Raw genomic sequence first — 12,847 nt, forward strand, 5'->3', positions numbered from 1 at the left:
AAAATGGTATTTCTAAGGCATGCAAATTTGTGTGTGTGCACGCATGCAATGATTTTTCTGTGTATAAAAGACCCTGTGTGTGTCTTATGAGTGTCATAATGCAGTGCTTGGAGCTAGAGAGCTGTGCAAGTAATAGCCTCGCTCAGACTAGATAATTAGTCAAATGCTGATTTCTCCGACTCCCATAGGAACAGTGCCACCAAGGCTAAATATCACCCACTGAAGTGGTGCTTATCTCTGTGTGGGCTGGATGAAATGGCAGTACTGTATAGCCTGTGTGAATGTGTGTCTACACGTCAGTTTGTGTATTGGGATATACATGGTCTCTGTTTTTAAGCCACTCATTAGAAAACATTTTTCTTTTGGACTTAGCTCATTTGCAGTGCCTTAAGCTTCTATTTTTGTGTCATCATTAACCAACATGCCATGATGAAGTACAGCGCTGTTGGAGCAGGCTGTCAAACTGTCATCCTGCCTCCCTCATATTGACTTCACATTTGTTGTATATGTCAATATAAGTATGTAAAGCTCACTCTGATGAGAATGTATTTCTGACCTTCAGTCCCTTGTCTTTTTTTGTTTGTTTGTTTGTTTGTTTTTATCGTGTTTATGTGCAGGAGCTCCAGTTTGAACGGCTAACCAGAGAGCTGGAAGTGGAGAGACAGATTGTGGCCAATCAGCTGGAAAGATGCAGACTCGGGGCCGAGTCGCCAGGCGCTGGTAGCAGCAGGTAATGAGAAGATGGACACACACAGCCACAATCCAACACATGGCTTTTTCATCCCTCACAGCAGTGGCCATATTCTATAGTGTAACCTTATGGCATAGTGATGAAGCAACCCAGCGTGCTCTCATCTGATTGGACTGTAAACCTAATCATCTTCTCTTCCTGTCTATTATGTCTATATAGTTTGAAATGGAAAGAATTGTTCCAGTGTTATCTAAGCCAATCGTGGTCACATCATTTAGCAAATTAAATGTGCTGGATTTAGTCCTGCTAATTGACTCAAGTCACCCTTAAGGTGAGCAGAAATTAAAATTGAATACAGCTGAGTTCATAGGGAAAATAATGAGCCAATGTTTATCGGTGACAGCATACATGTTTGTGAATGTGCATGATACCGGGGTGTCGTACGCTCACTGAAGCGCTACTGTCAGTGTGGAGCAGCTTTTTAGAGTTTGTTCTGGGAACTCATTCTCGCTTCATCAGCTGAGACTCGAGGCTTTTTTGATCATCACACCTCAGTGACCACACATTCTGTCCTATCTGCTGTGGCTCAGACATAAAGAAGTTCATTCGTACAGCTCAATGCCACATACAACATCCCGATGGGCTTCACAGGCCTGCTGTGAAGAAGGTTGGACACCAGTTTTATATAATAACATGACCTGATGGTTTGCCCCAGTGCCATTTGTCAAAGATACAGATGATGTAGCGATGCAGCGATACACAGAATTTTCATTAACACTGACTAATAACAGTTGTAAAAAATCAATAATTTTACTGATGCTTTTCAAGGAGTATGACACCTAATGCAATTGTAAGATTAGCAGCAGAATAACAGTATCATCTACAAAAAAATTGAGATTACGTAAAAGAAAATACATGTTATATTGATTTGTATGTCTTCTTTTTTTACAAGAAGTGTCACTTTAAGTTGTAGTTAGTTGGTTTTAAAGTATTTTTTGTAACATTGAACATTATTCACATATTCGAATGTGGTAATGGAAACATTTGACTACATGTTAGTGCTGTGAGAATGATGTGTGGAAGCTTTGTCCAATTTTTTGGTGGCTGTGAAGGTATTGATTTTTTTTTTTTTCCCTGAACACAGTGATATGACAGCACGCTCTGGCAGTAAGGTAGTTGAACGGCATTTAAATTGTGTATTTTTTTCCACCAACGTCGCACACTGGATTATTATTGAGTGCTTTTCCATATACAGCGCAGTAAAAGGTACTGATAACATTCTAGAGGTGAAAGGTCCTGTTGAGTACGTCATCTAATCATCCCAGAATGTCTGTTTCTTCTTTTACTTTTCCTCCTTGCAATATTTAAAATGTTTCCACTGACAGGAAAGTACCTAAATGTTTTATGTAGAGCCATTTTTCGAAAATCTGACCAACTCCACATATGCATACATACACTGTTTCTTCAGTGCATGGGCTCATGTCTAAAGAAATGGAATTGTTATTTGCATATTGTTCATAAATGGTCACCTGATATGCAGTCTGAAGCCAGGTTTGAGGGGCATTAACTCTTAAATGAACCGTGATATAATTGGGATATATCTGGATATATGACACTTAGTCTCAATAGGGGCTGTAATGGCTCTGTTAGATCTTTTTTTCTGGCTTTGTGATAATAAGCTCTTTGCCCTTACATGATGCATTCTTGCACTCTAGCCTGCATACCTACGGGAAAAAAAACACCCACCTACTACCAGCAGATTGCAGTACTCAGGAGTAAGAGTGTCCATTTCCCCTTTCTCCCTTTTCAGAAAGGTACAGGTATAGAGCAGCTTCAAGTACTACCAAAAAGGTCCGGTCAACAGCTCTCTGAAAATATACACAGCCAGACTATTTACTTTCATTTCCTCTTTTTAAAAGTACTGTATTTTAGACCCCAATTTTAGTGCATCCAACCATGCCAAAGATCGTGTTTTGAGATCCAAGCGACATACTTGCTTTCCCGTAGTTGCCCTGGTTGCTCATGACAAAAAATTTAACAATTTGAGTGGCACCTCAACATCGGTATTTTTCATAGAGGTTGGTGGTTCAAACAGGCCAAAAGCCAAAATGCCAGTAAATATTGAATATGACGCTGACAGGGATAAAAACGCAACTGCCAAAACCATTTTCAATTAGCCATAATAATATAATTCACTGACATCATTTCAAGGCTTCTTGTTGTTACTATTATTTTGATGATCCTTGATGTGATATTCTGCCTTCATAAGGTCATTGCATCAGGTTATTGTAAAAGTTAACAACGGCCAATTACACTTCACTATCTGTGTAGCTTTCTATTATACTAAGCAACATCATTCTCATGATGTTGAATGGCGGGCCAATACTGAGTCTAACCCTTCAATTTTTTTTTTTTTCATAATGCGGCTACACAGACTTTTTGTTATTTTCCTGCTTTATTAATTCATTTTATAACATTTTAGTAAGAAGCCTTTCTTTTTTAATCTGCTCCTCTTTGCTTTGTAAATTTGCTTAATTGGTGAGTAAAAGCAGTTAACAACTATAAGTAATTAAGTACTTTCCTTTCACCTTGCTTCACTGTTTCCACATATACAATTTCAGTTGCAAATAGCCACACTTAAAAAAAACAAGTCCCAGAAGCAAAAGTAAAGGTTGAATAATGGCTCAATAATCAGGTTATAATGATACTTTAATAAACTCTCCCACCAACTTTCCCTACATGAAATTTCAGAAATTACTGCCGAAAGATTTAATCACATTTTTAAAGTACATGTAAACTGATTCACTTTTCCCTCTGGGGGGCTGGTAGCCTTTCAGCACCTCCCAGGGACCCTGTAAAGAAAACTTGCAACACCATTTACACACCTTTTTTAAAGCCAGGCAAGGACAAATGAAATGGCTGTCAATGGACATTTGTGTGTGAATGGAGATCAGCTTTAACCGTTGAGGTCACACTACTTGACTCAATAGCTCAGCAGGACAACAGCACACTTTAGGGTTCTGATGGGAGTCATTACATTGCCTGACACCTCTGGAGTTGACCACCCCCTGCTTTTCTACAGGCATACAGAGGATGGTCATGAAACTTGACCTCTGGCAAAGATGCAACCCACCTACCCAGCCAGTCTCTTACTTGCCAAAGAGAATGATGGGAAATAAAGTTTCCTTTCAGGGTTAGGCCTGTTGTTTATCAGCATCAGCAGTTTTACAGTGGCTTTGCCCTGCCAGCTAGATAGCCAGCCAGTCGGCATGCAGCACGCATGGTGCATCATCATTATGGCAGCCATTCTTCCACTTCATCTGCCACGGTTCAGTGGAGCACAACTCCCCCAACTTCCTCTTTTTAATTGCCTGCGTGCTTATTAAAATTCTGAGAGTTTCACTTCTTAAAGCACATTGAGTGTCACCTTAGATGGAAAAAATGACAGCAGTTGCAACATCAGGTGCTTGATAGTAATGACCAGTAATTAGAGAAGAGTAAAAAGAAAAGGGCGGGAACATCGCTCTGAGGTCACCTACTTGGCTTCGGTTTGTCATAATAATTAGCCCTAGAAAAATGGCTCAGAGAAAGTACTTTCCTTCCAGTCAAAAAGTATTTTCATAGGTACTTACATAAGTTGAAATTATTAGGTGACTTAAGATCAAGATGTGTCTCGCATCGCATGTCTGTTCTGCACTTAACTTTCTGCAGAGGCCCTAGCTATAATCACTTGAGTGCAGTGCATATGCTGCAAGATTATGGTAATTTTCCTTTTTTTTAATAATATATATATTCAGTTATACAGTTTTGGTAAGCTGTGAAGGTATATTTACAGTTTAAGTTTTTTATTTTCTGAAAATGACAAGTTATAATTTAGTTTTCAGTTTGTTTCAGTTTTAATTATAATTTAAGTTGCATTTTTTTAAGCATTCTACGGTAGGATGAAAGAAAGAAAATGGTTTGTAGTTTGTCTCCCAAAAAACTGTTTATTTCTTTTTTCATGATTTAACTTGGGCAACAGACCGTAAAGAAAGTATTGGTGAAACCCTGAGTAAAGAGAGACTAACAACAAATGATCTATTAAACTGAATGATTGAGCAGTTCATTTAAAGTAAAACTTTTAATCATGTATCAGGATGAAGAGGAAAATTAAGAGTAGTAAACATGCTACAGGATGGACTGTAATTTCCTCCCCGCGTTTTACAATGCCTCCTGTATACATCAACGCCTTGATTGCAGGAATATCTATTACTGTGCAGCCCCTATGTACGCGACCAATTCGTATAAACGTCCGCCCTGCCCTGCCAGTTACACAGCTGGTGCACACAGCTCATGAGAAAGTCGCCGGTGCTACAGCTTGGCTGTCTTGATGTGAACACCGTTCAAATTTTTGAGTTTGTACTGCCCTCTCGTCGTACCACCAGCTTGTTCCACATCACCAGGTATACCAGCATGCTTTGTGCAGTGAGTGAGTTGTGCAGTCGCTTCCCATAGACAGTGGATGAGTGTGGATTTTGCCGACAGTCACTTCGCGTACACCGTAAGGTTCCTGTTGTGAAGGTTTGGTCTAGGCATACATTCGCCACAGTTGACCTGTTTTCTCATCATGGAGGAAGGCGGGGAATGACAGTAACTCCCACAGCCTGCTCTCCTATTTGGTGAGATGGTGTACTTCACCAGTAAAACTGCAGCTGACTGCTGGAACTTCCTTGTAGCATTCTTGCTGTCAGGGATGGTAAGCAATCTCACATATCCTGACCAGAATAAACATCCTCACATGTTAATTCACACGACATCGGGTAGCACGCTAGAAAACCGCAAAATAAAAATATAAGGCATGTTTAATAGTGATTGTGAGGTCCCAGACATGAGAACAAGAGTGCAGTAGGACAATTAAAAGGCGGTGACTATATGCAGATTCTGAAAATTCTGAAAAAATTAATTTGTGCCATAGTCTAGTGGGCACTTGGTGTTGTGCTTTCCATCTCTGAGCTTGCCATGAGGTATCATCCTTTGTCCACTGATCCAGGACCATTCATCATCAATCACTACATACTGTCACTTATAGGGTTCTGCCATTAGCCGAGTCAGTCCGCCTTAGGCACGCTGAGCCAAGCCAGCCCGCGATAAAACACTTCTCCACTACAGCTTCACAGCAGGGGATAACCGTGGCAAGCCATGCTGCTACGGTCCTGCTCGCTGGCAAGTCCAACCGTGGCCAACTCGTGACAACCCCCTTCTCCCTCTCAAACAAGCGGTGTGTTACAGACTCATCTCATGTCTGTGCTGGAGACCAGAGAAAAAGCTGTTTTTTAAAGTCTCTGTTAAGCTCCCAGTACTTTTGTAGTTTCTCTCCTGTGTTCCTCTTTATACTTTCAGATATCTGCTTTATTTCACTGTTCCTGATCCCTTTCAGCTGTATCAGAGCTGTGTTAAGTTAACACTGATGAAAACCTTGCTTTTGTGGCTTCATATTAAAAGCTTTTAAATGACTAAATAACATGACTTATTGTGAAGAATTTATAGGAAATGAAATGTGTTTATAACCAAATTAGCAGAGCTTCGTTAGCGATGCTATTCCACAATTAAAACAGGATGAGACAACATGATACGGAGATATTTGGAGCTACTTTTTCAGTGAATCAGTTAGAAACAATTCTAGGAGGAATAGTACCAGCAGAAACAGCCACAGTGATGATGGTGTTTGATGAATAGCAGGCTCTTACTGCATTTTCTGCAAACCAGCACACTTCCAACAGGTAAACAGCTTCTTTTACCTTGCCGTGCTGTGTAATGGAGAAATATTCGTAGCGTGCCAGCTAGACTCAAGTGCTCCCAGCATGGCTCGGCGCAACTACACCCAAAACAATGGAAAAGTCTGGTATCCTCAGTGATGTGGCTGAGTAATAGTCACAAAGTATGATTGTTCTCCATGTGGACCATTATTGTCCCACATTATTCTCTGAAGACTGAGTGCGTGTCTGAGTTTCTCTCTGTTCTGGAATATACAATGGCATGCATTTCAGGATTATGTCAGGGTGTCAGGATGATGCGAGCCTGTACACAGTGTGTGTCAGTGCACTGTATGATCACTACCGATTTATCTCTAGGAGCTTGCCTCCCATCAGGGGGTTTCAGCTCCCATCAAAATGGATCCATCCCCTGGCCGTTTGTACTTTTTGACTTAGCATGTTTACTAAAGCTGCAGGTGAAAAACAGCTTCCAGTCCCTCATCTATATCTTTGTTGTCAGTGCTGACGGGTCCTCAAACAGAATACTAGCTGTCACCAAGGGCACCTCTAGGTCTTGATAAACACAGTTGACAGGAATGGGCTTTACATCCGAGTTTCAAACATTAAATCTTTACCGAGGTGCTATACTCTGAACCTTTAGCTGTTTTATCTCAAACACAGTGACCCTGACCTGAAAATCCCAAGGAAAGAGTATATGAGGCCCCAAGGCGTCTCATCAGATCATTTCACTCATGTCATTCAGTGTGTTGTCCCTGGTCTCTAGTGCCTATATTCACTCTTTTATCTCCTGTTTTTCTTTGTACAGCTCATCTGAGAAGTCCTTGCCTTGGAGAACTGCAGGTATGTTAACACAAGCACTAAAATGATTGCATATCTTGCATGCATTCGAACCACATTCGGTGTCCTCTACACTCATTGATAAGTGTCTTCAGGAAAACATGCCCTCCATCTCACCCTGTAACTAGACCTAAAATAACCTGAAAATAATGCATACCACAGTTTTTGTCAGACAATTGATGTAGAAGAACAACCTACTGTTCGCACTGTAGAGTTTTAGTGTAATGCATTGGGTCACATGGCCACCTACTTTCATTGAACACTTGTTGCTGTGGACACCATTAAATACTAAAACACACTTATTTAGGTTACCTGCTTACAGGTTTGAAACAAGCTGTGGCTCCTGGAGTTATTGAGACCTCTAGTCAGTGGTCAGTAATCACTGCCAGACATAAATACCCATCTGCTTGTATATCCTAGGTTTACCTTATAAGGCTCACATCAACTATTAGTGGAGTAGACAGTTCTGCTCAGTATCACAGTGATAAAATACTGACCCATGTCGCATCTGTAATGCAGAACTGTTCATTCAAGTGCTTTTTAGATTCTTATTTAATATTGGCAGAGAGGATTGAGTGTATGTGTATCTTTTTTATGAGGTGTGTGTATGTCTGAAGTGTACTACGGGCATGCTTTAGATTTCCGCAGTAATCATTGCTAACATGAGCTTTTTCAACCAAGCTTACAGTAATTGACAGCCTGAGGCGTTTTCTTGTTCTAATATTTATCTAAGCATTTCTGCCCAGTCAGACACAACACCATCAGTGATTGAGAGCAGAAGTATTTCACTCAGAGCCCTTTGGTCTCTGTTTGTTTATCTCACATCCCTGAAAGCTCTTCAAGAGAGAAAAGATAATGAATTGAGTTTACTAATGTTTTTCATGGCTTATTAATTGCATAGTGGAACTTAGTAAATTTCTGCAATGGTCATTAATCTTTTATTGTCGATCCTGTCAGAGAAGCCTATGGGGGGTTGTACATATGCACTGGGAATATTAATACTACACAGTTTTCTCATTTGCTGCCCACTCCCCATTTCCTTGCTGAATGCATTTTGCCGTTTTGCTTTGTATTGATTTCTCATTGTGCTGTAGATGACTAATGATAGTCAGATGCGGTAATGTACTTTTTCCCAATCTAAACGAATTAAAGTCTAAATGTGTGGCACAGAGTGTAATGGGCCGTGTTTATCTGCGAGGTTTATTGGCCTCATGAGCCACCGTATGTCGCCACCGTCTGAGAGTTTGGGATGGAAGTGTTACTGTGGAAACAAGCCTTTTAGCCGCAGGAAATGTCAATGCAGTCACACCTCATGTCCACTGCAAGTAGAGGACAAAAAAAAAACCCCGGAATAAAAGCTTTCTCTCTGTTTCTTCTCTTTTCGTTCAGATACTTCCTCTCTCTCTGTCTTTCTTTTTCAAATACCTTACAGACATTCTCTCGGTCAATATGTCTTACATGTTAGCGTCATGTACAAAATACAACGCCTAGTCATTTTTAATAAAAGCCACTTTGGTAATCTGCCTACAGGTCATAGTGACATTTCTTTAATACCTCTTTTATGCAGAAAACGTAAGAATGACACAAGTCAACATGTTTAAATCCAGTAAATTACTTTACCTACAAAATAATATATAAGAGAAACAGAAATTCAGTTCTTATGGGACACAGACAAGCTGATTGCCTGTATGGTTGCTGCTTGACTGTGTATTCTATAGTTTTATCCAATACATTAGTAATAGATAAGAACATGTATTTGGGGGCTATAAGGTGCTTAGACCACTACTAGTGGGGTTACCAAAGCAGCGGCAAGCTTTGGAGATATAAATTCATCTACAAAATAAGTAGATAATCCATGTGAGGACTGACAACTCTCTTCTTCTCTCGTGTCTATCCAGAACGATCATGTCATGTGTGAAAACAGTCGACATGGAATTGTTTTGCGTATGGGAGACTTAAATGTGAATGCCAGAAACCCCTGCCATACACTCATATTTGCAGCCAGCAATGTTTCATCTTCAGTGAGTGAAAAGGGGTTCCTCTCTCTCTTCGTCCTCCTCCTCCGTTCTGGCTTTTTGGCATCTCATTTATCAAACAGGGTCAAGGCTCATTATAAATTACTGTGGTCTAAAACGACACACTGTGTGCCAGACGTAGAAGTCACAGCCAGAATGGAAGGAGACAAAATACTTGCTGAGTGATGTCATTACTCTGGTGTAGAGGGACATGGAAATGCTTGAAATAAAATTTTAATAATTTTAAATGTGATCTTTTATGTGATCTTTCTCGCTCCATGTGTCACCCTTACCCAGCGTACAAGTCCTTTGCCCTTTTGCTCCTTAACTGTAACAAAAGGATGGATATTTTGTTAAAGATACAGGCAAAGAAAGAGAAGTGCAAAAGAGAGAGTGAGTGGGTGAGCAGGAAAGCGAGACTAAACTGAAACTTAAAGTCAAGGTGGAGAGGTTGAGGAAGAGAGAGGAGACGGGCCTTCTTACAGCAGGCCCTGCCAAATGTGTATTCTGACAACTGGACCCCATTTGAACCTGGCTTGAGTGAATCCCATTTATAAATGGGCAAATGCCCTTAGAGGGCCAGCGGTGGGATCACATGATTCTGTCAAACACACTAGGCCTCTGTGTCAACAGATTTATGCAACAGGTCAGCTTGGACAACAAGCTTCATGGGATTCAACTCTCATTCACACACCAGCTAGCCAGGCAGGATTTGACAGACCCTGCCTGCCAATGTTTGCCTCCCTGTTCCCCTCCGCTTGTTGCCTATTGTTCTAGCGATTGCAGAGTAACCCATTGACACTGGTCACGCTCAACTCGATTGTGATTATGGTGAAACATAACATTGTGCGCGGGGACATTAGAGGGCTAATTCCATTTCCTGTTTGCCACACAGGTTGTTGTCATGCATGAAGAGACAGAGATGTAGGGAAAAGCTAGAACAGTGAAACTATTTGGGGAATGGCTGTATACACAGTTTTCATCACTTTGAAGTGAAATGCTACCCAATTTCGTCTGCACAAATTAGCAGGGCATTAAATGTAATGACTCCAACTGTACACAAGCATGAAACTAATGTTGCAGAAATGATTATGTTATTGTTTCCTCTCAACTCCAAATATTGTTGACTGCTTTAATGACTGTTGGAATCTTCCAATCCATTGCCAAAACTCTGTAATAGTTTCTGACACAGAGCTCTTCCTTCCTGTCTGACTCCCCGCTCTGCGGTTTCTTCCCAGATGCCGCTGCCCCAGGGGACACCAAGTCACGGGTGACTGACAGCTCCCAGTCGTCCAGCTACCGCATCAGGACTGAGTCAGAGCAGGTGTCTCTGTACTCCCCGGAGCAGTCCTCCCTCCATGAAAGTGAGGGTCTGTTATTGCCTTCTCTCTATCTTCTGCACTCCTATTTTCTGAAACTCACATCCTCTTTTTCTTGCCTCGGCATTGTCCCACTACTTCTATATGTCGCTTATATAATAATAAACTATGTCTTTACATGAAGACAATGGAGTAGAAGCACTGCTGGGTCTTTGTGGTAGTCACATACAGGTGCTGGATACTTCAGGTGTATTTAAAATGACCATGTTGCGACCCACATAGGTTTTCATCAGGGTCATTGTCAGCAGTGTGTCTTTAGTTCTCTTTTGATGATACAGAAAGTCTTTTTCATCTTTCACCGTTGTCATTTCATACTGAAACTTTGAGCGACAGTAATATAACTGATCACAGCTTATAAAAGGCTGAGTGATGTACCATGGATACACTGAATCATAGGGTGAAAGAACAGTTATCCTCCCGCTGTGCCATTTGTCATTAGTAATGCTGTCTAGGTAAAGGTCATGTCTATTATGAAACCATTTATGGTGTGTCTATCTCCTGCTCTTCTAACCATTCCCTCTCCTCTCTCTCCATTTCATTTTTGTCTTTTTCTTCCATTCTCTGTCAGGGTCCGCAGGGAATTCGCGTAGCTCAACTCAGATGAACTCATACTCGGACAGCGGCTACCAGGATGCTAGCAGCGGCTACCTCAGCAGCCAGAACCTGGGCAAGGGTGAGCTGAGGATGCAGCACTCCTTCCCTGGCGCCAGCCCTAGCACAGGCACCCTGATGAGGAATGCCAGGGCCGAGGGCCAGGCTTCAGCCCAGGTACTGCCAGCAACTGCACATACAACATATTGCTGTTATCAGGAACAAAAAAAAACCCCCACTCATATCTGTAATGAACAATTTTCTGAATAACATTAGCATATATTTTATTTTAATTAAACAGTCGTTAATTAACAGTCCAAAATTGCTGTAACTTGTTTTTCTGCGAAGGTATCAATGTAATGCTTAAAGGCACAGAAGGTGGACAGTGCACTGAGCGCCATAGACATAGTCATGCTTCATACAACATCGCACACAGAGACCACTGAGAAACCAAATGGCACGGTGACACACTCCATGGGGGATGGAAACAGAAAATAAATATGGCCTAGAGTAAAGTCATGCCCTGTAATTAAATGGTTTATGTAATGCTGTGTTATTTAGCATTTCATTATCTTTGTACAAGTCAATTTATAGCCAAGTACAGCATAATTGGTAAGGATTTTTATTGCTCCTTAAGGACTGAAGTAACAAATGCATTAAGCCATATTTTTTATTCTTGACTTATAGGTTCCAGCAGTCACAACAGCAGTGCCTGGCCGTGCAATGCGGAGGGTAAGCTCAGTGCCTTCTCGCTCTCACTCGCCGGCCTACGCCAGCAGTATGTCCCCCTCCCGCGGCTCCCTGCGTACCTCAGTTGGCAGTGCCTACGGCTCACCCATTGTAACCGAACCCAAACCCCTCTCCAGCATCTTCTCCACCACCTTGCCCTCAGCTCAACGCACCAGCGCCACCAGCGGCGGTGGCAGCGGCTCACCCTACTCCACCCAGAAAAACTCTCCTGCTGCACTGCGACGCATGGGCTCCACAAACTCGCGATCGGGCAGCGCTAGCCGTACAACCTCGCCCTATCAGGCTTCTGCAGGGTCATCATCGGGCCGCATGGGCTCGCCTCTGACAATGGTAGACAACATCAACCCTCCACTGACTAAGCAGCCTAGTCTCACTCACTCATCGTCTCCAGTCAGGGCTAGTATGACCGCTGTGCCCCAGCACTACAGCTCCACTCTGCCCCGTGCCATGCTCCATAACACCGACCCCTACGGACCCCAGAGTTACGACATTTACGAGAGGATGACGCGACCTGACAGCCTCACAGGTGCTTAAATGCATACACACACACACTATTTTCAACTGTCTGTATAGTTTTGTAGCATTGTTATAGATAGAAAAAAGTCTAAGGGCAGTACAGTCAAATCAGAGAGGAGAAGCGTGCATGGTGTTTTCCTCTCTGTTTGGCCTCGCTGGCCTGCTGTGTAAATCACCGTGTGTCCTTGTGTGTGTGTGTGTGTGTGTGTGTGGTGTATGTGCCAAACTCACAGCACTTCTATGACCACTGGAAGGAGCACAGCGTCGACATCCATATTCGTTAGTTCAAGTGTACATTATGTATGAGTATTACCT

At 41.9% G+C, this 12,847-nt stretch overlaps 1 protein-coding gene across 3 annotated transcripts in view; it reads left to right on the plus strand.

Moving 5' to 3' along the window:
- Window positions 1-12,847, plus strand: part of pkp4 (plakophilin 4) — an 84,110-nt gene that overhangs the window by 38,016 nt on the left and 33,247 nt on the right. For 2 of the 3 annotated variants that reach the window (XM_042425511.1, XM_042425513.1), the window contains 5 exons: window positions 618-730; window positions 7,250-7,284; window positions 10,535-10,666; window positions 11,244-11,443; window positions 11,954-12,542. In XM_042425511.1, coding sequence (XP_042281445.1) covers window positions 618-730; window positions 7,250-7,284; window positions 10,535-10,666; window positions 11,244-11,443; window positions 11,954-12,542 — 1,069 coding nt within the window. The remainder of the gene's footprint in view (window positions 1-617; window positions 731-7,249; window positions 7,285-10,534; window positions 10,667-11,243; window positions 11,444-11,953; window positions 12,543-12,847) is intronic. The other variant, XM_042425512.1, reaches the window with a different exon arrangement.

The sequence above is a fragment of the Thunnus maccoyii genome, chromosome 11 (assembly GCF_910596095.1).
Source record: "Thunnus maccoyii chromosome 11, fThuMac1.1, whole genome shotgun sequence".
Taxonomy (NCBI): domain Eukaryota; kingdom Metazoa; phylum Chordata; class Actinopteri; order Scombriformes; family Scombridae; genus Thunnus; species Thunnus maccoyii.